The sequence below is a fragment of the Vitis vinifera genome, chromosome 1 (genome assembly GCF_030704535.1).
Source record: "Vitis vinifera cultivar Pinot Noir 40024 chromosome 1, ASM3070453v1".
Taxonomy (NCBI): Eukaryota; Viridiplantae; Streptophyta; class Magnoliopsida; order Vitales; family Vitaceae; genus Vitis; species Vitis vinifera.
Window position 1 is genome coordinate 6,680,019 of NC_081805.1, and position 26,196 is coordinate 6,706,214.

The window sequence follows — 26,196 nt, forward strand, 5'->3', positions numbered from 1 at the left end:
TTTTTCTTTCTTGACTACATTGAAATGGTCTTGGTTTTCCATCCTTCAATCCTCTTTCTTGACATGTCCTTCTATTATTGTTAAACTTGTCACATTAGAAACATTTAAGGATTAAACTCATTTGCTTTCTTTCTAACCCCAATTCATCAACTTATCTTATCTTTGTTTTTTTTTGGCTTACAAAGTTATCGTCTCAATGGTAAGGGTTTTAGTGGCTGACTAATGAGGCTACTTAGCCAATAAGCCTCATCTAGAATAGAGTATATCATTCTACCCTAAGTCATCAAATACATGTCTTTAGGAAAATAAGAATGACTAGTATTCTATCTTGTAGGCCTTTTAGCCTAGAATTCATGTTATAGCATGTCTATAAGAAACTTTTGAAATTTGTTAAGCCTTGCACCCACACTTGCACCTTTCTAAATTCATGAAAACCCTATTATATAAGTTATCAGTGAGCCCACTGAGAGACACCTCACTAGTCATGTTGCTCATGAAAAAACCAATACTAAGGCCACCTTTGATAAACCAACCCATAATAGACAACAAGGCCTCCACTACAAGAAATTTTACTTTTCTCGAGTAATATATATTGTTGGAATAAATATTTACCAAGGGATAATCCCGATGCATGGTGTCTATTGCCCGTGCCTCCTCGTAGAAAATGAGATCCTTCAATATGTGATGTTCGCTGGGCACCAACACTTTGGGCGCAAGACGAGGAAGGATGGAGATGACGTACGACTGAGATTCTCGGACCACTGCTAGCAAATTCCGGTCAGCCAAGAGAGTTTGATGATGCCGCTCGCTGGAAGAAATCACAAATAATTTGTTGAGCCGATCAAAGAAAGTTTTCTCAACCCACTCCATGAGCTGTCCTCTCTTCTTATTCCCTGTAACACACAAAATAGTGAAATCAACAACAAGCTTACAATTAGTTAAACTGCAAGGGTAAAGCCAAAGGAACTACAACCTATTCTACCCGAAATCGCCAATGAACGATGTGGTTCAAACTCTCAGCCCGAATGCTCGAGTAAGCCAACTCGAAATAACAACGTGCCCTTAGTAGCACCCTTGGTGGAATCTGGAAGTCCCATCACCAATTGAAGGGACAAGATATGATCGAACAAGCTGAATATCCATTTCCCGCTCATCTTAAAGGTGTAGATAAAGAGGACCTCTAGCAAAAAAAGGTCCAAGTGGAATAGCATATTTAAAATGCTACACCCCATCGGCACTCTGACCACATTCGAATGAAGGAAGATTGGAGGAATCTTCATAAAGTGAAGAAACTATTTAAAAAGTGAAGGAAGAAAAAAGCAAAGCCCGACATTGAATTATTCCTTACTAAAAATGATGGCATTAAAGGACTTCTTCTCGGTAGACACAGGGTCACCATCCATCAAGCGTATGGAAATGCCATTCAGAATGCGGAAACGCTCCCTAAACTCCCATTCAGAAAGGAGCTCAGTAAGTTTTTCCTAATCAGTACCTTCTCTTGTCTGGCTACCTTTCTTGCCCTTACCAACCGCACTGGTAGATGCAACACCCCCTCGGCAGACATGCTGAAGCAATGGGTAGAGTAAGACCTACACGACACAACGACCAGACATTAGAAAGCAGTCACTCGACCCTCTTGCCCATAAGTAGTACCTCAGCTGTACAACGAACAACCTACACAGGCCCAAGGCCCACAGCTAGGTGGAATGCTTAGCCTAACTTGTAGAGCAAGCCCTATCCAATGTTCCTCCTAAACCATACCCTACAGAGGCCTTAAACCAAAAAGCCTAAACAATAGTCCTAAAAAACCAATCAAAAAGAAAAAGACCTTAGTTCTAGCAAGCGCCGTCAGTTGAACCATCGACGGTGACTCCCCTTCACAAAAAAGACACAAAAACCCTGCACCCTACACTCAGCAATGCCCCTATTGAGCCTAGAAAAGCCACAAACAATCCCAATAGCAATTAAGCGCACCATTGAAAGTAAAGAAACCAATGCGATGGATTAATGACTTACCTAAAACTAGGAAAGCACAGTTGCCAGAAACGAAAGTTCACCCCAAAGCAAAACTGGTACAGACAACGAGACCACCAAGAAGATGGACAGCCACCGGAGTTGCAGTAATGCAGAATGCAAGTGCCATCGGAGAAAGTAAAAGGTAGGACAACAAGAAGACAGTGACTGGAGTTGCAGAGTGCAGAGGGGATAATGGTAGAAGGAAAAAACTTTAGGAGCAAGAAACGTCCAAATGAATTCCCAAAGGTCTAGGGTCCCCTATTTATAGGGGACCAAAACCCTAGGGATCCCAAAAGACAGGCCGCCGAGGAACACACGCCGTCTGACAAACGCCTTAACGGAAGTGACCCTCCTTTAAACGACTGACACGTGTCTCACCCATATTGGGGGATTCCAAGGGACATTTTCAGCTCGTCCACCTCTGCCCAGACACAAGTGCACGTGCTGAAGGGGGCATTGTGAGGACCTTCTCCCACGTGTCTACCCACGTGTACCTTCACGCATCTATCTACGTGGCAATACCCTAGTTGAACCATGTGTCACTCTTTTCATTGCTGACCAGACAACCTTTGGTGCACCCGGAAACATCCTATCCAGACCATTCGGAGCCATTAAGCGGACCACATCTTCCTGACAACCCCCAAATCCTCTCTGGTATGCGAGACGATGATTATCTAACACTAGAATGACTAATGGGACTTTTCCCATCCTTACGTCTAAGTCAGTAGACTGGCACATCCAGTCTCATACCTTCAATAGGATTGAAGGGATGGCAAGTTGTGTCATTACGCGCCGTCTGACACAGCCACCAGCCACCTTGCAATTGGGATGATTGCCCTGTCACTTACTGCGCAATCATCATTGCAATATAAAGTTAAGGGCTAGCTCAACAATACTGTGTTTCCCCCCTTTAAGCACTATAAAAAAACCCTACTGAAAAAGAACATATGTATGTAATACCAAGAACTCTCTCATCTACTCTCTCTCAAAGGGTTCCTACCCATTTCAAAGTCTGACTTAGGTTTCGGAGAGTGAGTCCGGACAACCCATCCGAACATATTTTCTACAAGGAAGAAGAAAAACCCATTCTTCGGCAACTGGGCAGAAGCTTTTGTTGCCACAACCAAGGGAGGAATCCATCCTCAGTTGACCTGGTATCAACAACTACTCCATCCAAACCCACACAAAGGGTTACTTGAAGACTTCCATGGAGTCCTTTACACCATGTTTTTCCTAATATGCTTGATGATATGAACCTAAACATAACCATCCACAAGTTTAGTGGGAAATACTTGTATGAAATAGTGGCGTTCAATAACTATGAGCACATTGCTCAATCCATGCACTTACTTGATCGTTGTCACCTTCTTTCACTGATGAAGTCACTTATTTGGTTTTACGCTTTATACCCAAAGTTGGATTATGAAACCTCCAATCTCAAATCAATTGAATTAGAAACCAATAATCATTTTGATAGTTAATTAAGGTTATTTTATAAATCTCAAATTATTTGAATCAATTCTAAACATCCTCAGTTTAGGAATTAGGTAATAAGTAATCACATAGACCTAGTTTCATAATTTCCATGGGCTAGTTCTTGAAGACGATAATCATAATATTACAAAAGTCATGGTAACTCTTTCTTTTGTGTGTGTGTGTGTGTCAGAGTTGCTACATAATTAAGTTTAGCAATTGGAACAATAAAGAGTTGCGATCAACATCCACCCCATAGCAATTGGGTCTCCACCACCAATAAACCTAGTCCTAGCGGCTTTCACTAAAGGCTACAATGATCGGGTTTTACTTCTATCACATGTGACCACAACTGGTATTGAATAATATTTTAAAAAACACTGTTAAAAATTTAGAAAAACGCTCCAAGTGATTTTTACATAAGCACTTGGTAGGTGTTTCTTTTAAAATAATAATAATAATAATAATAATCTAATATATAGTCAAATATTTATTTTGAAAATTTTTTATATCATGATTGATATTTATTTTTTTAATTAATTTTCTAAAATATTTTTCAAAATTTTATTGTAATCATAAAAATGATTATTTTTATTTTTTTATCAATACAAATGTTTATATATTCTTTTATAATATACAGTTCCTAATTTATTACAATAATTAAATTGAATATTCTTCTTAATAATTTATTAATATTAAATTATATTTATACGACATATTATCAAAAATACTATTAAAATCACTTTTCCAGATTCCCATAAAAGCATTTTTCATTGAAGTGCTATAAAAGAAAACACTTTAACTAAAAACACTATTAAACGGATTCTTAATTTTATTAATTGACAAATTCTAATAAGAGATATCAACGTAAAATGAGAGAAAAAGACAACAACAACAACAGTGAGGGAAATTTAAATACGATTATCAATTAAATATACACACCCAAACTTTTTTACAAGAACATTTTAAACCTCCTAATCCTTCTATATCGAGCTATGTAGTATTAACTACCGTGCTCTACAAGTCTATTCCTTCTAATGGTAAAAAGTATGGTTTAAATTACACGCTGAATGGGTCTTAACACTACCCTAGTCTACGACCCTCCCAATTTTCTACCATTCTACTTCCTTGGAACTTTCCTCCCAAAACCACAGCCCATGCGATCTATTTACCTCACTCTTTCTTATTCTTTTCGAGGAATATTAATCCGCCCAATTCACACGTTGACCTCCTAATTTTTGGCATGGTAGTAAATTCTCTAAGCAGTTCCCCAACGATATTGTTTGATGCTAGTTCAGTGGAGATGAGATCGAAAAAACAAAGAGAAAGCCATACATTCACATTCTCAAGGTTGTTTGAAATTCTACAAAACTCAATGCCTTCAATTTCACATTCAGACGAAGCAAATCCCATATTCCAAATTTATAATTTATTGTAGAGCAGACCTGGAGATTCCAGAGCATACACCATATTTTCGAAGACTGCATCATTTCTCACTTGACTTCATTTTCCCATCACCCAAATAGCTTTCCTTGATTTTTTAGTTTGATTATAATTTAGAGTATGCTCTTGTATAATAAGACTTGAGCGGATCGACAAATATGCATTTACCTTATTTGTTTGCGTGACACATAAACCATCAACATGCATACCAACACGTTAAATTTATGGCACGGTTGGAGTTCACAGATGTCAGCCACGTCTGTAGCCTGCACTGACACGTACATACCATAAACCATGAGTATACTTGAGCAACATGCTATGTAAATTTCCATGAAGCCTCGTCCCTGTATTAAGAAGGAATGGTAACACCCTGACGTATCTTGCTTGCTTAAAGCCAGCTAATGTAGAATGAGATTTGAGATGCAACTATTAGATGGGTTCAATCTTCCAAGCACCAAGCATTTGATATTGACGTAAAAATATAGGAAAATATGGACGCTAGGCTTGGCAGTACTTTTAAAAATCACTTTTAATATAAAAATAATAATTTTAAAAAATTAAATATGTGATAAAAATTAGAAAATATTTTTAAATGAGAAGTTATTGATAGGTGACTCTAAAAAATATATTTGTATTAAAAATACTTTAAAATAAAATATTATCAAATGATTAGTTATTGAATTGACATGTAATATTATTGGATTTGTGTGATGAAGGGTGTATTTGTTAAAGTATTTTTAGTAAAAATGTAACTTTTAAAAGAATCATCCAGATTAAACACTATAAACTTTTTTTAATTTTTTAAAATTTTATTAAATAGATATTTTTAAAATTTTTTTACTGAATATTTACATGTGGAACAAATAATAGCTATATGGTTTGAAGCAAATTTTTACATGAAAAGGCATGTAAGATATGCAAGAGGTATTACTTAATTGGTAATACAATGAAAAAGAAAAAAAAAAAAAATATATATATATATATATATATATATATATATATATACACCTTTTAGGAATATGACGGGAACCAAAAATATATTAATGTTTTTAATGAAAATAAAAAGTGACACGTGTCATGTTAAGCGTATAAACTTAATCTCCTATATTTTTTATTTTTTATTTTTTATTTTCTAATTTCTACTTGTATTTAATATTTATTTATGAAAAAGAAATTGGGCTAAGAGAAACAACTTAAAGTAACAGAAGGCTAAAAAGAGGGGAAATGAAACGTAAATGTATATAGAATACAAGTAGAGAAGTAGAGAAAGAAAATAATAATAAGAAAATAAATAAATATCCCTAAGTTTTCGTTTTACCAAAGGTTGTGAAAAAAGGAGGGGTGTGAATGCCGAGAAATGACGTGTAAAAAATGGAAAGAGTGAATAAATGGAAATAGAGGGATGGGTCCTTCTTCACCACCTAAGGACACCTCATATAGATATCATATACAAGAGGGGGAGGGGAGACAACCTCTTGGAAAAGCTAGGGGCCTTAATATTATTCATTTACTCTTGAAAGAGGAAAAAAAATTCTCCCTTTTCTCTCATACTTCTTCCAAACAATCCACCCAAAAACCCCACTATCATCTCCATTTTCTTCAGAATTACGCAACACAGAATCCTCTCATCAGATTCTCATTTCAACGCCCTTCAATTTGATCTTTTTCCTGTTGTTTTTGGCTTCAAATCCAGTAATTCTCCTCGTTTATTGACCGATGCTGATGAGTTTTCAGGAATCCTGGTCTCTGGGCTATGTAATCTTCGTTTCTTAATTTCCGTCTCTCGATCTGTAACGATCATAATGTACAGAGGAAAATGAAAAGTTTAAGACAAGTTTTTAAGTTTTGAAGCTGTGATTGTGTTCTTTCTTTTGATTGATTTAGTTTTGGTTGGCTGATGATTTGAAGGATCAGAATTGGATCTTGGCTATGTTTAAAAAAAGAAAAAAAAAATCAGATTTTCTCTTTGGGTTAATTCTTCATAAAAGTGCTAATCATTGCAAACCTATGGGGAGTTTGAGATTGATTTTACTGGTTTGTCTCTTTGCTTGTTTTCTCTGTTTAGATTGGATTAATCTGGATTTTGGGTATTGGGAAGATTAATCTGAAGTTTGTGTCATGTATCGTTCATACTCAGATTAGAAGTATCTTTCTAGCCTGTAAAATTCTTTTCTTTTTGCATTTCTTTTGGGTGTGGAATATCCTTTGTGGGAAGATTAGTATTCTTCTGGTTACAGTTTCTTTCTTGTGGTGTATTTTCCTATTTACTTGTGTGATGGATTGGTATTTGCAACTTCCGGTACTGTTTTATGGTTTATGGTTCCTACGTTTATACATCCATCTGATGTTGGCCTGGCATGATAATGAATGATTGGGTTGCCAAATTCTTCCTATTCTTCCATATCTTAATTAGTTGGATCCTTTAAGAACTTGGTTAATGTATTTTGGAGAACTCCCTTTGGTTCAGGCAGTGTGGTTGTTGATGATCTGGGTGTCTCCTGTTGTTGTTGCATTTTGTGTATCAATTTAGTTTAATATTTTTTTTCTTGATGGTACAAAAGGATTTTATACGATCATGTATTTATCTGTAGGTTTTGAGACCTGAAGTTTGCTGATCAGTACGTAACCCAAGGTAGTTTTTTATGGCACAGTTCTGGCTATTCTGAAAGAATCAGTTAAAACTGTAATGTTGAGATCTTAGATACTTTGTTCAAAACATCAAAGGGAGTAATGTAGTTGTTTGGGTGCTCCTGTTTCAAATGCTCTAGCAGTTAGATCGTCTCTTCTGCATAATTTGGGCACTGCAAAACTTTGGCAGTGCCCATGGATGCCACAAGGAGCGGGACGCCCACTGTTCAATACCATAACATACCTGACCAACCAATTGCTGCTATTGTCACCTCCCCATTACCAACATTTCAAAGACAACAACGACACTGCTTTGGGGACTCAAGCCCTGGAGAATTTCCATTGGCTGCCAACCCCTCCATTGTTCTCCATGTCCTCACGGCATGTAACTTGGAACCTCAGGATCTTGCAAAGCTCGAGGCAAGTGTCTCATTTCTATTTAGATCTTTTTAATATATCTTGTTCAATGTTAGAATTGATAATGCTGCTGATTGGACTATAATGGTGTCTGTTGCCAGGCAACATGTTCCTTCTTCAGGCAGCCTGCACACTTTGCCCCTGATTTTGAACTGTCCATATCGGAGCTTGCTGCTCTGGATATGTGCCTAAAGAGGGCCATATTTAGGCCAATGATGCTAGAAGAACGTGAAGTTCTAAAGCAAAGGTGCGGAGGCTCATGGAAACTCGTTCTGAGGTTTTTGCTGGCTGGAGAAGCATGTTGCAGGAGGGAGAAGTCACAGGCAATAGCAGGACCAGGTCACAGCATTGCTGTGACAGTGAAAGGAGCTGTTTACTCATTTGGCTCTAACAGCTCTGGACAGCTTGGACATGGCACCACAGATGAGGAATGGAGGCCTCGCCAAATAAGGTCGCCAATTTTATGATTAATGGTGTAAGAGCAAGAAAATGGAAAGATATTGTTGAGTTTGTGAAAAATTAATAGAAATTCATTATGTTTCAGATCTTTGGAAGGCATTCGCATTATCCAAGCAGCTGCAGGGGCTGGCAGGACAATGCTGATCAGTGATGCTGGCCAGGTTTATGCCTTTGGAAAGGACTCCTTTGGGGAAGCCGAATATGGGGTTCAAGGAACTAAACTAGTAACAACTCCACAATTGGTTGAGTCTTTGAAAAACATATTTGTGGTACAAGCTGCAATTGGTAATTTCTTCACAGCTGTGCTGTCAAGAGAAGGCAGGGTGTATACATTTTCTTGGGGTAATGATGCCAAACTTGGGCACCAAACGGAAGCAAATGATTTGGAACCTCATCCTTTGTTGGGGGCACTAGAAAATATACCAGTGGTGCAAATTGCAGCTGGATACTGCTATCTTCTTGCTCTAGCTTGTCAGCCTAATGGCATGTAAGTTCCTTCGCCATATAGCTTGAGAGAAACTTGGTATTTTAAGAAAAGCTATCTATTATTAATGGTTCTCTCATTAGTTGCATATGATGATGATTTGCAAATTACATGTAAATTTTGAGAGTGCTGCATTGAAATCACAAATTGCTCCAATTAATTTCTATTTGACGGTATAGGCTTCTTCCTTCTTTCCATTCTTTTACAGTTTCTTTCTTTCTTTCCTTTTTTTTTTTTTTTTGGTGTGGGGGTGTTTGCTTTTGTCCCACAAAAGGGTATCCTTGAATCGACTCTGCTTCAGTCCTCTAATCTTTGCTTACTTTTGTTTTTTTTTCCCACTTCATTTTCATGATTTTTCCTTTACTTCAGAATTAAAATTCTTAAAATGCTGAAATATTCCAGAATCCTTTTCAGTATTCAACTCATACTCGTGTAAATGAAAGTTAATTAATTACTCAGATATTGTGTTCTTTTGGAAACATATCAGGTCCGTATACTCTGTTGGCTGTGGCTTGGGTGGGAAGCTTGGACATGGCACAAGAACTGATGAGAAGCACCCTCGACTGATTGAACAATTTCGGATTCTGAACCTTCAGCCCATGGTGGTTGCAGCTGGTGCTTGGCATGCTGCTGTGGTTGGGCGGGACGGTCGGGTCTGCACATGGGGTTGGGGGCGTTATGGGTGCTTAGGTCATGGGAATGAAGAGTGTGAATCAGTTCCAAAGGTAGTGGAAGCTTTGATTAATGTCAAAGCTGTTCACGTTGCTACAGGGGATTACACAACCTTTGTGGTGTCTGATGATGGCGATGTCTACTCATTTGGGTGTGGAGAATCATCCAGTCTTGGGCATAATAATGGGCCTGATGGACAGGTTTGATTTTTTTTTTTTCTTATTCTTTTTTTTTTCTGTATTAATTAAAATTAGCTTGATCTTGTGTGATGGTTAAGACTGCCTGCTAACATGGACAAGTGAATTATTTTTCCACTTTTTATCTATTCCTCCATAATTTCTCTGTTACATTTCATAATTTCTGAATGATGCCCATGTTTTCTTAACTAATTGTGGATTTACTAGATTGTTCCCTCTGTCACAAGAATGGCAAGGGACATATTCATTTATTTGACAATATCTTGAATGGCCTTTATTCTTTTTCTCTTTCATTTCCTTTTGCCCCCTTTCTTTGCATCTTAGTGCTTGCTTGCTTTATAACTACCATCTATTTAACTTCTGGATTTCCAGCCCCTATTAATAAATATGCATGCAGCATGCTTTCCTAGAATCTCTCTTTAAGCAATTCATTCCACACAAATGAAATCTACAGCTTTATAATGGAGATTTGGAGAATCCATGATTTCTCTCTGCTTTCTATTGGGTAAAGCATGTCCTGGAAAGAACTAAGATTTCCATTGCCATTATTGTCATTTTCAGTAATTATAAGTGCAGGGAGAGCGTGTGTGTGTTTTTGAGGGAAACTTTTGCTTTCATGAATAACTGATATGTGTTTTGATTGTGTTTGCTATATGATAGGGAAATAGGCATGCTAACATCTTAAGCCCAGAATTAGTAACATCACTGAAGCAGATTAAGGAGCGGATGGTACAGATCAGCCTCACCAATTCCATATACTGGAATGCCCACACTTTTGCGCTCACTGAAACAGGGAAGCTGTATGCATTTGGTGCAGGAGACAAAGGGCAGTTGGGTGTAGAGCTCGTTGCCAACCAAACTGAGAGGGGAAATCCAGAGCGGGTTGATATTGATCTCAGCTAGGGACATTGCCTCACCCTCGTATCATCTACACCAATGCCATTCCTAATTTATCATCACCACCATCCACGATCATGCTTTGCATTTACTGTTTATATTTCCTTGTCTATTCTGTACATAGAAACAAAAAAGGATTGTGAAGGATCAAGCTAGGTAGCAGGGGGCCAAGCAAATGCATTATTGTTGACTTTTAAAGTTAAAAAAAGAAAAGATTAGTGCTTAGGCCTCAAGCAGTGAATAGCTGATACATTTGTCCAGGTTCATTTTATAACTTATTTATGTTAAATGAATTCATAAGTTATCTGGTTAGCCCCAAGAACTAGAATTCATGCATCATCAGTCTGCCCTTTGATACACGGAAGTCATGCTCATTTGATGGACAGAAGTAGCAGAGTTTGGTTGAAAGCCTGCTGGCTGGCCTCTCCCTCGTAGCTGCCCGGAAAATAAAGGTTGGTCAAAGACTAGAGAGGAGGCAGTTTTAAACGTGAGATGTTGTCATGCTGACTGTCTTTTGAGTGTACTACCTGCCTATGAGCTGAAAAATCAACATCAAAGTAGATGCAGAGAATGGTTCAAATGATTGATGGAGTGGCAGGGGAATTCTAAAGAGGGCTTGGGACAGATCTCAAGGGAAGTTTGTCACTTGAATCTTTGATTCCTAGAGGGGACAAGGGAATGAAAAGCAGGAGGGCAGAAGAGATACAGGCCGGTGAGTTGGTTGGTTAAAGCCTGTGTATTGCAGGCCGACAAGCCGGAAAAAAACAGCTACGGCTGTGGTACAATATTAAACCAAAGCACCTCGCTCCAGTCTCCATCCTCTATGGTTTGCCTATTTTCTTAGCGTACCTTCCTAGCTTAGTTGCTTGAATGGAGGAAAATTTGACCATTGGATGCGACGCATGCCCAAAATCCAATTTGCCTACTTCCTTCTCAGTCAGCCATCCGGTCTTAAATAGATTTAATGATATAATAAATTAATTTAAATTATTAAATATGTTTCATAAAATAATTTAATTTCATAACTTAAAATTAAAAATACAATTTGCCTACCTCCTTCTCATTCTTAAAGTTCGCTAATCCGTTACATTAAAATAAAATATAAGAATGATATGAATTTCTGAATAATTAAAATATAAATTGGTTTATAAATCAAAATAAAATGTAATAAAATATGAATTTTTTAATTCTTAAAATCGCTATGGTCTTAAGGAGATAAGACTGCGAACGAATCCCGAGCTGATAATGATAAGCACAAGCACGAGACATCCTCAACAACTCTCTAATAATATTAATTCAAAACCCATATCAATTTTTTTTTTTAACGTTTGGTCCCACAACTCCATATAAACTTCTTTTACTAATAAAGTAATTAAAAGAATGATTTTCAAATTTCAATAAATAAAACTAAAAATATATTAGAAATTTAAAATCATTTGGTATCCGATACACTTCCTATTTTTTTTAAAAAAAATAAAAACTTTTTATATAAAGAAGAAAAAAACTGCTGGATATCTGAAAATTTTAAATGTAAGGTTATTATCTTTTTTATATGAACTTATATAAAATTACTATTACTTTTTAATTTTAAAAACAAAAAATAGCAATTATATCTAAATCAATACTTAATTTTTCAATAAAATTCATGATTTTTCATTTCTATTTTTTCCGTCTCTTTCTTGCCCACCATTTTTAACTTTGAGTGTTAAGGCAAAATAATTAGGCTATATTTAGTTTCCAAAAAATAAAGAGAAAAAATAGAATAATATAAAGAAAATAAAAACTAGATTTAAAATATATAAATTATTTTTATATATTGTTTCAAACTTATTTCACATATATTTTTTTATATATATAAAGATTAAATAATTTTAAAATATATAAAATTTTAATGAATTTTAATTATATTTGATTTTCTTTTATATTTTTTTATAAAAAAACTAAATAAAATGTTTTTTCTTAACATTTTTTTTTTCTTTTTCCTTAATACTTTTTTTATAACCAAACATAATCTTAACTTATCCTTGAACTAAAATCATTTTTACCTCATTTGCTCACATTATTGAGAATATATTTTAGAATTGTGTTTATATATTCATGACGTATTTTCTATAATAAATATTTTATAGTTAGTTTATATAATACTTTAAATATGGATATTTTATAAATAAATTTATTACTTAAAATTAATGAAAAATATAAATTAAAATCAATTAAGATAAATATTAATTAAAATTAATAAGGGTAGATATGTTAATTTAATTATTTAAAATAAAATTTAAGTTAATTTTTATCAACAACCTTAATAATGAATAAATAATAAGTTTTAAGTTAATAATTTAATAGCAATTTAATTTAAAGCCAATTTAATTCATTAGGTAATAAGTATTAAATCTTACCAAATATTGAATTAATCTCAATACTTTTTAAATATTTTATTTTTTGAAAAATATAATGATAGTATTTATGAGTGCATTCTACTTACAAATACTCATCCACCCTCTATTATATGGAATAAAATAACTTTTGCAAGATTCATTGTGGTTTCATCCCCGACTCCATTTAACATTACATTTCTTTTACTTAAAAAAAAAGAAAAAAACGATAATAATCAAATAATAAATATAAAATGGACATAAAAAATGGCCAAAAAAACAAAAAACAAAAACGAGGGTGCAACTTGGGTGGATTGACTCAACTCAACCCAATGTTTCGATAAGTTTGAGCAATCATTTTAATTACTGAGATTGAATTTGGGTTAAGTTTTTTCAACCTGAACTCAATTTGGATTAAACTCAAGTTAAGGTTCGAATAAACTGGACCTAACCAAAACTTAATTTAATATACATATATTCATTTTCTTTTTCTATTTTTAAAAGGAAATGTCAAATTATATTATATCATATATGTTAGGAATTTGAGGCTAATCCAACCTATGATAATCACCCTAAAGGGGGGGTGAATAGGGTGATGGTCTCTTTTTCAAATTTAAACTAAGTAAAAATAAGAGACAATTTATATGCAAGTATATGATAAGCAAAATAAAGACAATTGCATATAAATTAAAAGAGTTAGGGAAGAGAGAGAGCAAACACGAGAGTTTATAGTGGTTCGGCGCAACCCGGCCTACATCCACTCTCCTCAACCTCCTAACCGAGTGAGGGTTCCACTAGCTTGAAGCTTCAACCAAGCTTCCAATCTTCTTACAATTGGATTATGGTTCCAATTCACCCTCTTGGACTTTTGGCTCCAAGCACCCTTTACAATTCTCAAGAGATATCCCTCTCTTGAAATTTCCTCTCAAGGTTTACAAATAATGATCTTAAAGGTTTACAAAAATCCTAGCACAAGAACTTTAAGCTCAAATGATACAAGAAAAGCTAGGATTGAATGGTGCACTAAAGATATGCAAGTTATGAAATAATGGTGCACTCAAAAACACTCTTCCAAGGCTCAAATATAATCAAGAATGATTTGGGAAGGTTAAGCTTTTTAAACAATGAAGATTGGAGCCTTTTTATAGAAGAAAAAAGCCAAACTAGCCGTTTGGGGTTCGACCGGTCGAGCTGGGGGTCGACCGGTTGACTAGCCGTTAGCATTTAATGCTTGGCAGGAGACCGTTGGGCCTCGACCGGGCCTCGACCGGGTCTCGACCGGACCTTGACCGGACCTCGACCGGGTCTCGACCGGACCTTGACCGGACCTCGACCGGACGAGGTTCGACCTTGACCGGTTGAACAACCGTTCTGGAAGAAAGAGAAAATTTTTGCATTTTTCGAACGGTCGACCAGTTACTGTTCATCCGGTTCAACCGGTTGAGCTGGGGGTCAACCGGTTACTGTTCATCCGGTTCACCCGATTTAGCCAATTGAGCCGTTTTTTGCTCAACAACCAACTTTTCCAACTTATAACCTTTCAAACAAGTTTGAAATAACATTTAACACAAGGTTTTAGTTGAAAACATGAAATCATCCAATTTTAAAAATATTTAAAACAAAATAACTCTTGGATGATTTAGGTGCATAAGGAAAATAATGCATGGAAATCCTAGTGCACCAACAACCTTACAAAGAGACTTAAGAAGCTTTGGTCTTGAAAAACTCTTCTCTTTGAGGTGGTCTTCTTCTTCATGATTTCTCCTTGGCTTGATTTGTCTTTGGATTGCCACTTTAGAAGTCATTTTGCCTAATCACACTTAAAATGTAGTCATTAGTTCTAAACCTTGTTTTGTTATCATCAAAATCAAGATTAACCAAACCTTGGTTTCACAATATATTTTCATTTTTTTTAAAATATATAAATTTATAATCATTCTTTTGTTGCTCTTTTGAAATTTTGTATATTTACTATTTAAATTTTCATATAAATACCTTAAAATGTTTTTTAAAATATTATAAATAAATTTAACCCAATCAACCCGATTTTAGAAAAATGAGATTGAGTTGAACTTAGGTTAAATACCTTGGGGTAGAGTTCAAGTTGGGTTGATTTTCAATTAATTGTTTGTTAATTCTAATTAGGCTCAAATTAATCATCAACCTAACTAATCTGTCCAAGTTGTAGTTTTAACAAAAACAAAAAATAGAGTTAGGTTTTGAGATTTTGTTTGGAAAATCAATATATTTTTCTTCCAACAAATTTTGAAATTTCAATTTTTTCAATTTTAACTTTATTTTTATATTTTTTTATTATTAGGTATAAGTACACGTTTTATTCTTGACTATAAGAGTTTATATTTCTTTTATTATTATATTTTATTTTATTTTTTATTCGTATAACCATCAAAGTTTTTGGGTTTGGATCACTTCAAGTGAATTTTTTTCCTAATCATCAACCACTCTAGCATGACATCTACCCCCTTAACAATCTAATTTCAAATTAAATCATCCCACCACATTAATGCGTAGCATTAGAATTTAACAAAACTCCTTAACCATATAAATTATAACTCATTTATAATTTTTTTTTTCTCAGATCTTCATTTATTAATTATCATCTCTAATTACATTAAATAAAAATTTTATTTAATATAGAACATGATGATTATTAAACAATATTTTGAAAACCGGACCGACATGTATTATTATTAAACAATTTTATCATGCTATCCAAATTATTTTGACTATTATCTACCAGTGGAGTGGAATTAATATAGAACATGATGATTGAATCTTATTATTTACATAATGCAAAAGATAAATTGCAAGTAAATAACTAGTTATAATCAACCATTTTCCACAAAATCAGAGGCTACATGTGAAGGACTCGATGGTTCATGGTATTTCATTGATAAGATGATGAAGGAAAACAAGAATCTGGAGGAAGAGAAGAGGGCCTACTACTCCAGGAGGCCTCTGCAAGAGTTAGAAAAAGGTAGACTGCAACCAGGATAGACAAAGCCAAGGCAAGCCCATCTTCCGAACCCATACATACACCTTCATTAATTTCAAGTACGCCAGGGAGCTGCAACAAAATCAACCCAAAGCTCTCGAGATTTGAATATGTATCAAACTGTCTTCTGAATTCTGATAAAGCACGCTTACCACCCATCTGGGAATATATAGGCAGAGAAGAGGAGGAGGGGGAGAGGAGTGAGTTCCAGGTCCATTGAACTGAAGCTGGCTCCTACCTGGTTTGGCCTCCATTCATGAACTTGTTTTCGTCAGCCATGTTGCAAGGTTTTTGCACGTGGCTTGCGTGTGATTGTGATCCGCCATTGAGGTCATCAATGATTGCAATCAAGTTCAGTAATTTGATTTAAGGAGAAAGACACGAATTTTGGAACGTAAAACACAAGCACATGATCAATTTAATTTTCATGTTGAACGAAAAAAAAAAAAAAAAAAATCCTCATGTAATGATTGACACTGCTGACGTGGCTCGTGGTCCACATAACAAGACAAGGTAGCCAATGGAATTTTGTGGGTTGGCCCACATTTCCAGACACAGTTACTTAAAATGGCAAAATGCTGAACCTTCGTACTTTCAGCTCAGTCGGTCGGGCCCATTGACCTCTTTTCACTGGGCTTAGGTTCTCCAGCCCAGCTGGAACAGCTGGGCACACGTATGACATATCACTACTTTCATACATCCAAGCCCAAAGCTCAAAATCATTAGATAATTTCAAGTCAATGATTGTTATAATTATTTTCGGTTCTGCAAGGAGCTTGACGTCCTCTTAGGCATCACGGAAGATGCACATTTTTAAAATATTATCAAGCGACTTGATTCATGTGACCACCCTTTTTCTGTCAACTACACGTGTGTGATCTTAGCTACACACCAAAGAAATGGCGGAAGGGAAAGGATAGAAGGAACGCATATAATCATAATGAGTTTTGACTAACTTCAAAGACCCGGAACTCCGATTAAATTAGAAATATCGAGACAGGGAAGATGTTATTGTGGATATTTCAAGGACCTATCACATGCCCCCATCTTTACACTGCTGCATTTTTCTTTTTCTTTTTTCTTTTTTTTTTATAATTTATTAATTTATGGTCTATGATCTAAATGATTCCCCCCTTTTTTTTTCTCAAGGGGAAAGAAAAAGGCTAACAGATGAGGATCTCCAAAGCTCAAGTTTCCAACTTCAATGATGTTCAAATAGGAATAAAGTCATGAAACAATTAAAAACAAATGATTTCTCACGCTCTTCATTTGGATTGTTTGATACACGGACTATTTATTTGTCTGTCTTAAAGTTTTCTATTTCTACAATTATTCAAAATAATAATGATATTATCGTCATGTTGTTGTTGTAATAGCTCTTTGATCTCGGAGCTCATACACCTCTCATAGTGCTTTATGAAAAATAAAACAAATAATAGAATAACCACTATCCATTTAAAAAGTAGAGTTCATTATGAAATGAAATTTCAAAAAAAAATAAAAATACCACCTTTAAATTTATGATATTGGCAATTATATATGAGTAAAATTTTAAAAGAAAAGGGAATTGTGATATAATGACTCGTACCCAATCATGTAAATATTATTTGTTTTGAGTTTAGAAGAACATTCATGACTCTAAAAGTCGTCCACAAGGTGAAAAGGAATTCATATTTATATAGTATTGGAAACTTTTTCTCCTATCTGATATGAGATATCATAAACACTTTCCTTTCATGCAGATACAACATTTTTATTGTATCCTATAAGATTATGAAATCATTATGAAGTCAAAAAAATAAACACTTCTTATAAGATTAAACAAACTCTTATATCAAATCAATGATTATACTATTTGTAACAACTCATATATAATCGTGTAATTATTATTTGTTCTGAAGATAAATGGGTCTCACGACTTTACAACGATTAAGACAGATTTATTCTTATATAGTATTATAAACTTTTTCTTCTACAAGACATGAAATATCACATGCTATACATAATAAGTCAGCTTCATGGGTGGGCGGGGCACATGGGGAAGGAGTTTGTGAGATGTATCAGTGTCACGGTTTGCCCCACCACGTGGCTTTGCTAGTGCCAATGTGTCATGCATTCTTTCTCACCTCTAATACTCTAGCTTATACTTACCACTGAAAATGACACGTCAACAAACGCCATCATCCCTTCTCACAAAACCTGTAGCTCTTGTCCCTTCTGGATGTTGATTCCACCTGCAAACAACTGCTTACTCGAGAAAAGTCATAGCAAACATGGTTAGTTCACATAATATTTGATTAATTATAAATTAACTTTTGTATATATTGCCACGCAGCCTTGAGGGCCCAGGCAATTAATCATCTTAAAATTTGTACAATTAAAATCTAAGTTAAGAGGAGAACTTATCCATAGCCAACAATGTTGAAGGAGGTGTTCCCACACGTAAATCCAAGGACAGCATTAATTGATGTTTTTGGTTTTTGAGTGAAGTGACAAAACAGAGAACTTAATGGGCAGGGAAGTGGGAATGTCTTATCCTTAGGGCGGGGCCATGTGCACACCGAAAGGCAGAACCTTGATGGGGGTTGAACTTCCATAACCCGAGAACGTACTGAGGGCGTCCGCGTTCATAGCTGAGGTCTTCCAGTGCTAGGTGTCATGGTTCAAATTCTAATTTATGCCATATATGAAAAAAATCAGATATACGTAAGAGGAGTACAAATGGATAAAACATTCAAGCAACAAATGATAGGCATGTGAGAGCTTCTCATTAATACATAGGAATATCAATCACTTGAAAGCACATCACAACCTAATAAATAGCTGGCATAGAAAGCTACTTGCTAATATCGATGTGAAAACCTCTCAATTTAATGTTCAACTGCAGATGTCGCATATGGGGTTCCCTTAACCATATTTTGGTCTGTTTCCCTTTAATTGATTACCATTTCATATTCTCAGCTAAAAAATTCAACATACTACACAAATTTCATGTTAAGACATGTTCCCAGTGAAGTTCGCCGCATTCCATTTTGACTTGGTTTAAATATATACTTCACAAATTCTTGTGTCTTCTAAGTTTCTTTGTCTTCCACATCACTTGCTTGTGCTGGCCAACTTGATTGAATTATCATTATATTGACCTGATATATGGTTGAACCACCAAGGCCCTAAGCCTTATCCTCAGGCCACTGTTTCAATTCAGCTAAGTGGATATATACGAGTGGAATCAAGCTAATTAATTGAGGGAGTCAGCTAATTATACATATGGAAAAGTATATACCACTAAGTAAAGATGTGATCCAGCCAAGATCCAATCAACATGGAAACAAATCATGAATGATGGTTTCTTAAAATGCTAATGGAAATAGGATTCAATACAAGAATCATATTACTTTTCTACGGGGAGCATCTAATGTGTGTATTGAATTATGATTCAGTTTAGAGCTTCAATGTACATTTTAAATGTCTATATATACTTATGAGGAAAAAGGGTGTTAGCACCAAAAAATAAAAGATTAAAAAGGGAGTGTGATGCATAAATTCCATCATGATCAACAATTAACAATCCTGTAAAATACTAAGAATATCTGATTGTTGGTTGTGGGTGAGTACAAGTCCCCTCTCTGCCCTTCCTCTTTGGGGCTAGGCATGCCTTGACTTGCAATGATCATTTTATAGCCATGGTGTATGACTTGATGGAAATTAGAAGGTGATCATTTTCGGTCAATTTGTAGAATATATATACCGGGAATTTTTAACGACGTCTCTGGTGATCTTCACCTCCTAGATGCATCCATGACACAACTCCTCCAGTGTGCAGTACTCGGGCTTCTTCTCAATGGGCGAAGGCTTTATCTTCCCGGTTGAGTTGGAGTACATGATGGGTCGGGTGGTCCTTCTGCAGCTTACGTATACCCTTTTTGCAAGTGTAGCTTGGAAGGCAGCTGCATAGAAGGTTGTTCCAGGGGTTGAGGTGTGAGTCCTAGGGTCCCCAGGAGAAGGGTCGGAAGTGACGTAATCATCCATGCTTCGGTTCTTCCAGAAAGTTCTACATGCTGTAGGATCATGATCACCGTGGTTTACCTCGTGGTTTTCTCCCAAGCTGTGAAATGTATATGCATGTCTCTTCTTGTCTGGTGCTCTTAATTGAGCGCCGGCCCAAATGAGTTTAAAAGGAAAAAACAAGGAAATAGATTAATGATGCATCCATGATCCGTCCTAGTAAACCTATCATTTTTGGTATATGTATCAAGATACAAATAAGGTTAACCTTGATTAATCATGCATATATAGCTGAGGAAGCAAACGGGAGAGATGGGATTAGGCTTGTGGCTTTCAATTATTTGATGTCCTTCTATACATCCTGAAGTTGAAATTGAGCCTTCGAACTTGGGTTAAAAAGTCCTATTTGTGAAAGAAATAATGCATGATTAGCCAAATATAAAACTTCTTTTGTGGACTTTTATTAGCAAATCCGGTTTAAACAAAACAGGGACACGTTTTTTTTTTGTTCTTTTTGGAACATTAATCTTATATATATAATAACATACCAAAGCTTTCCTACACAAAAACAAAATTTAATTCACTCTTTGTTGGAATTGGGGTAGAAGTTGCTGTTAGAATGCTCCCTAGTCTAAAAACAAAATAGGGTATACGCATCAACAGCATTTAAGTCCGATCAGCTCCTACTGGTGGCTGGGCCATCAGCATCGGGTGTTAACTGATAGCCTGGGTTTAATGGGAAGGCTTTGATAATTGGTGGATGCGAGGGCTCCACCCACCCCACTTTATCATGACAAGCTTTCTTTCAACATGTTCCATCTGCCACTCGCATGCGTCCCTGTCAATCATCTTAATCCTCATCAATATTGCAAATACTACCCTTGATCAAGTAGTGCACCAAAGTACGATATTTCGGGTACTTTTCATGTACAGGAGAGGTAGATTAATGGAAGGCATACATCTTTATGTACGTAATTATGTATTTAGTTGTGTCGGTGGCCACAATTATCTCGTAATTAATTACAAATGGTGGAAACAGCAGAATCATCAACCCAGGCCTCAGTTGACTTAATTCCACTCACAAAAAGGGGTTTGTTTGTGGATATGGAATGAACTACGGCCATCCCATTTCAAAGGAATGTCATAAAACACACCTCTGAATTGGCATTTGCTAATTGTAGCGTTTCAATCTAGTCAACCCGCTGCTTTAATTTCATGTGTAATCACTTCTGTCAACCATGAGTGGGTGTTTGTGACTTGGAATAAAGGTGCCACCACTCTACCCTTTCAATTGATGAAAACCGACCAAAACTTATCCCAAACAAAAGAAGTAAACTGACTACGTTCTCTTTTAAGTCTTCACTTTTTTTTTTTTTTTTTTTTTTGTTCCTTAAATTTGATATCATGCATGGTGTTTTTTGTGGTGTGATTTCCAACCATGTTATTTGATTTAGGCAAAAAATGAGATAAGATTCAAGGCGTTCTGAGTACACTCGTGAATTCATAGTATAAAGTGATCTTATCCACTTTAAAAATAATGGAGAAAAGTGGGTGTATGGTGCGTGGTGTCTTCGGTTCCTGAGACCATGTAAGCTTTCAGAGCCACAGGCTGAGAAGGATGCAGCTGGCTTCTCCACTCACTGCCGCGTGTCAAATGGATGACACTGCTGCTCATGATGCGAAAGCCCAAAAGCGATAGTGGCCCTTTGCGCTTTTACGCTTCTTTCACACCCAGGGCCACATGCTCGACATCCACCATGCCACGCAATCGTCTGACGGCCCACTCTCACCATAGGTGGGCCTAAAACTTGCGGGGCCCAAGTAGGGGGAGACTCTTAAGGGAACATAGCCCACGTGGGCTAACATGCTATGACTGATAAAGATGTCCACGTCATCAAATTAACGGAATGTACGATCCTCCATTATCTTTTTCTGTAGCTGCTGATTCGCGGCCGCCAACAGCCTAGGTCACCGTGTTACCACGTGAGCATTATTGACGGGTTTGGTCGTTGGCCGCCGGCAAATCCCGGCGGGCTTTACGGTTACGAAAACCAAAGGCGGTTTATGCGGGCGTCTCTTTTGCATTTGTTTATTTGATAAATGTTTTGTCATTGTCACTATTTTTCAACAACTGATTTTGTAACTTTCTAGTTTCTTCCCTCCCTCCATCCTCTTTATTTATTTATTTTTAAATATTTTAATAATTGCAGCTCCATACAATTTATTATGGATTGAGTACCCGGAAGACATTTTCTTAATTATGATTAAAAATATCATTATCTTCTTTTTTGTTTTATGCTTAAAGTCAATCTGCCTCCCCAAGACGTTTTCTTTATCGTTTTATGCTTAAAGCCAATGTGCCTCACGTGATTAGCATTATGCATAAAAGGGAAGAATATCCGCTTAATGATGAGATTTAAAGTCGAAACAATTTTAAGTGATAAAATATAATAATTAATTTATTTTTAAATTTACGTATCTATCCTAATAAAGATTTTTGGAACGTTAAAATATGATTTATGAAAAAAGTAACAGAAAGGAAATCTTATGGGGCCACATGAAAAAAGAAGGTTGTACGTACTAATAATTAATTAGGGCGCATCTCTGTAAAAAAAAAAGGGGATTAAAGCTGAATTAAATGAAAAGCAAACCTAGCTATTTGAACGGCTCCAACAAACAGCAACAAAAAGGTCATCTGTGATAGCGAAAGAATATTACAAAAGTGTCATAATTTTCAACATCATACTGATAGGTCTTTATGGTCAAAGAAAGTGTCGGTGTGTATTATGATCAGTGTTAAGTTATTAATTAGTATTTCATGCAGATATTTTTTTGTTAATTTTCAATGATTCAATACGTAAATCACGTACGCAAAATTTGGCTCAGTTTTGTGATGAAGAGGTCCTTTTTTTCTGCGCGTCTTTGGTTTTTCCATAGATGGGGTTGTGAATTTCAACTCCTGTGTAAGTACGAGTTGTTGTATTTGTTTATGTCAAAATGAGAGGATTAGTAGAGGTGAGGGTGAAGATTATAGGATTGGAACATGGAGAATGAGAAATAATGAAGGAGGTGGACCCAATTATCCCGGCTTTATTCCTTTATAATCCCACTCCCTTCTCTCAACTTTCTCACTACTTTTTCTTCTCTTCTCTGTTTTTCTTATTTTCAAGACGGGAGAAAGCTATGGCAATTCCTCTCTCTGTTCTTCTCTTCCTCCTGCCTCTTCTGTCTCCAACCTTCATTTCCTCTTCGCCGGTTCAAGATCCTGAGCTAGTAGTAGAAGAAGTGCACAAGTATGAATGCGTTACATATATTTGAACAGTCGGTAATTAATTAACAATGTCTCACCTTTTTTTTTTTTTTTTTCTAAATCTTGTTGCTGCAGGAGGATCAATGCTTCAAGGAGGAACTTGGGGTTCCTGTCTTGCGGAACCGGCAACCCCATCGACGACTGCTGGCGGTGCGACCCAGATTGGGAAAAGAACCGCCAGGGTTTGGCTGACTGCTCAATCGGGTTTGGGAGGCATGCCATAGGCGGAAGAGATGGGGAGATTTACGTGGTGACAGACTCAGGGGACTATGACCCTGTGAACCCTAAGCCTGGCACTCTGAGATATGCAGTGATCCAAAAGGAGCCATTGTGGATCATTTTCCAGAGGGATATGGTGATCAAACTGAAGGAAGAGCTGATCATGAACTCGTTCAAGACCATCGACGGAAGAGGCGCCAGCGTCCACATTGCGGGAGGGCCGTGCATTACTATCCAGTACGTGACCAACATTATCATTCATGGCCTCAACATACACGACTGCAAGCAAGGAGGAAACGCCAATGTGAGGGACTCCCCCGACCATTACGGGTGGAGGACGATATCAGACGGGGATGGGGTGTCCATATTCGGGGGAAGCCATGTTTGGGTGGACCACTGCTCTCTCTCCAACTGCAATGACGGACTGGTGGATGCCATCCATGGATCCACGGCCATCACCATCTCCAACAACTACATGACCCATCATAACAAGGTCATGCTATTGGGCCACAGTGATTCCTATACTCAAGACAAGAACATGCAGGTTACCATTGCCTTCAACCATTTTGGAGAAGGTCTCGTCCAGAGAATGCCCAGGTAAAGCTAGCGACAATGGAAACAATTAGGTTCATTGTGTGCATGCCCAATTTCAAACCATTGCTTCCAAAATTAATTCGGTTTTAATTTTAGATGACCAACATAATACTCTCTAAATTCACTCACTTATATTAAGAGGGTAAATTGTAAAAAATATCATGAAATTTTATTATAATCATTATTATTAAATTTTTTTTCCATATTTACAGATGTCGACACGGCTATTTTCATGTGGTGAATAACGACTACTCGCACTGGGAAATGTACGCTATTGGGGGAAGCGCGGAGCCTACAATTAACAGCCAAGGCAATAGATTTCTTGCTCCTGATGACAGATTCAGCAAGGAGGTGAGGACCCACAAAATTGATTTGGGCTAATTCTTGATGCTTATAGCTTTATTCTAAGAACCAATTGCCCTTTTCAGGTAACCAAACATGAGGATGCACCACAGAGCCAATGGAAGAATTGGAATTGGAGATCAGAAGGAGATTTATTGTTAAATGGTGCCTTCTTCACAGCATCAGGGGCCGGAGCTTCTTCTAGTTACGCCAAGGCTTCGAGTTTGGGGGCAAGACCCTCATCTCTTATCACCACTATCACAAATGGGGCTGGTGCACTCAACTGCAAGAAAGGCAAGCGTTGCTGATTGGAGCACCCCGCAGCACTAGTATGAAGGTGAAGACAAGTGCAGTGAAAAATGTTAATAAGGGAGGAAGAAGCTGGAAAGGCCAGCTTGTATTTACAAGTTTGTTGTTTGTTACTCTTTATGATTACAACCACCGCCTTGTTTCAAACCAAAAGAAAAGAAAACCATCACTTTGGGTTCCCTGTTGGGAATAGAATGGGGTAAAGAAGAAACGAAGAGCAGTGACTGTTGATAGATAGAATTTCCAATATATCTGTCCTTACAACATTAAAAGCTCATTGAATTTTCAATGGCTTCATAAAATCAAAGCTCTCTCTCATTTTCTTTCTTGCTCTGTTACTGGGGGGGTCCCAGTTGCAGTATCCCTCACATGGGAGTTATAGACTGTGGAACTCCTTTTTGTGGGACCATATTTTGTGGACTAAAACTACACCATCTTTGAAAAAAGTTGCATGAGCATCCACACCCCAGATCCTGCTTCCAAGTAGCAGACCTCCCATCCCTACCATTCAGTCCTCAACAAACAACCAGTGTGCTCATAGAAGAGCCCTCTCCACACAAGCCGAGAGGCTATAAATCATACCACCCACCCTCATTACGCTTCATGAATTTGGAAATATGGCCTGTAGGCTGCCCCATAGACAGCACAACACAGTGGATGGCGCACACAGGAGACCTTTCATGTTACCGACATGGACTGATGGAAGTACAGTATGAGAGATCATTCGTCTTTGTGGTCTCTTAAGAGACTGCTTTTCTGGTTGGGGATGGGACTCCCATCTGTGCTGATTTATTCTCCAAATAACTACACTGCCACTTTGATACATCTGATTCGCGTCGGCCTAAGTGTAGCAAATGGCCCTTGCCCCCATGGTCAATAAAATTGAATGCCCCAGTTCACATTTCAGTATACACACTGAAAAAGGCAAGGATATATCGAATTTTCCTATTTCTTGCACATACGAAAATCGCACTTAATATATTTGAATATTATACCTTTATTATATCTCTTATCCTTCTGAAAAATGACAACAATTACTAAATATTCATTTGAATACACTTTTTTTTTAGTTGAAAAAACAAAAATAATTTCTATCTAAAATACAATAATTAAAAAATTGAAGCATTAATATATATATATTATGATTTTCCTAGCAAATTTGGGTGGCTTTAAAAAGAAAAAATTTACCTCTTCTTTCTTTTCAAATTTTATTGCATTTATTATATTAACAATTTATTTAATAAATTGTTTTTATGTCTCATGTTAGACTCTTAACAAATGAACACAAACTTTATATTTTAAGACAAATTTAAAAAAAGAAAAGAAAAGAAACATGTTTA

The 26,196-nt window shown here is 36.4% G+C and overlaps 2 protein-coding genes across 5 annotated transcripts; both read left to right on the forward strand.

Moving 5' to 3' along the window:
- The first annotated feature begins 6,351 nt into the window (after window positions 1-6,351).
- Window positions 6,352-10,998, forward strand: LOC100247438 (ultraviolet-B receptor UVR8). 4 transcript variants are annotated; one of them, XM_002285296.4, is made up of 7 exons: window positions 6,352-6,687; window positions 7,524-7,564; window positions 7,704-7,980; window positions 8,079-8,428; window positions 8,522-8,923; window positions 9,408-9,792; window positions 10,450-10,998. In XM_002285296.4, the coding sequence occupies exons 3-7, from the start codon at window positions 7,756-7,758 to the stop codon at window positions 10,690-10,692; spliced, it is 1,605 nt and encodes a 534-aa protein (XP_002285332.1). In that variant the 5' UTR covers window positions 6,352-6,687; window positions 7,524-7,564; window positions 7,704-7,755; the 3' UTR covers window positions 10,693-10,998. The 4 variants fall into 4 exon arrangements, with proteins under 4 accessions (XP_002285332.1, XP_010650911.1, XP_010650906.1 ...); XM_010652609.3 differs by having other exon boundaries at window positions 6,356-6,674; window positions 7,701-7,980; XM_010652604.3 differs by having other exon boundaries at window positions 6,378-6,687; window positions 7,701-7,980.
- Window positions 10,999-22,931: 11,933 nt separating this feature from the next.
- Window positions 22,932-25,173, forward strand: LOC100242302 (probable pectate lyase 5). Its single transcript, XM_002285304.5, has 4 exons — window positions 22,932-23,375; window positions 23,468-24,208; window positions 24,418-24,556; window positions 24,634-25,173. Exons 1-4 carry the CDS (start codon window positions 23,143-23,145, stop codon window positions 24,853-24,855), a joined length of 1,335 nt encoding a protein of 444 aa, XP_002285340.2. The 5' UTR covers window positions 22,932-23,142; the 3' UTR covers window positions 24,856-25,173.
- Window positions 25,174-26,196: the final 1,023 nt, after the last annotated feature.

Excerpts from the sequence above, each read along its gene's own strand:
- LOC100247438 (XM_002285296.4), top strand. The coding sequence starts at position 7,756 with ATGGATGCCACAAGGAGCGGGACGCCCACTGTTCAATACCATAACATA. Across the intron at positions 8,924-9,407 it reads GCTTGTCAGCCTAATGGCAT|GTCCGTATACTCTGTTGGCT; the intron begins GTAAGTTCCTTC and ends GAAACATATCAG. Across the intron at positions 9,793-10,449 it reads ATAATGGGCCTGATGGACAG|GGAAATAGGCATGCTAACAT; the intron begins GTTTGATTTTTT and ends GCTATATGATAG.
- LOC100242302 (XM_002285304.5), top strand. The coding sequence starts at position 23,143 with ATGAAGGAGGTGGACCCAATTATCCCGGCTTTATTCCTTTATAATCCC. Across the intron at positions 23,376-23,467 it reads GTAGTAGAAGAAGTGCACAA|GAGGATCAATGCTTCAAGGA; the intron begins GTATGAATGCGT and ends TTGTTGCTGCAG. Across the intron at positions 24,209-24,417 it reads CTCGTCCAGAGAATGCCCAG|ATGTCGACACGGCTATTTTC; the intron begins GTAAAGCTAGCG and ends CCATATTTACAG.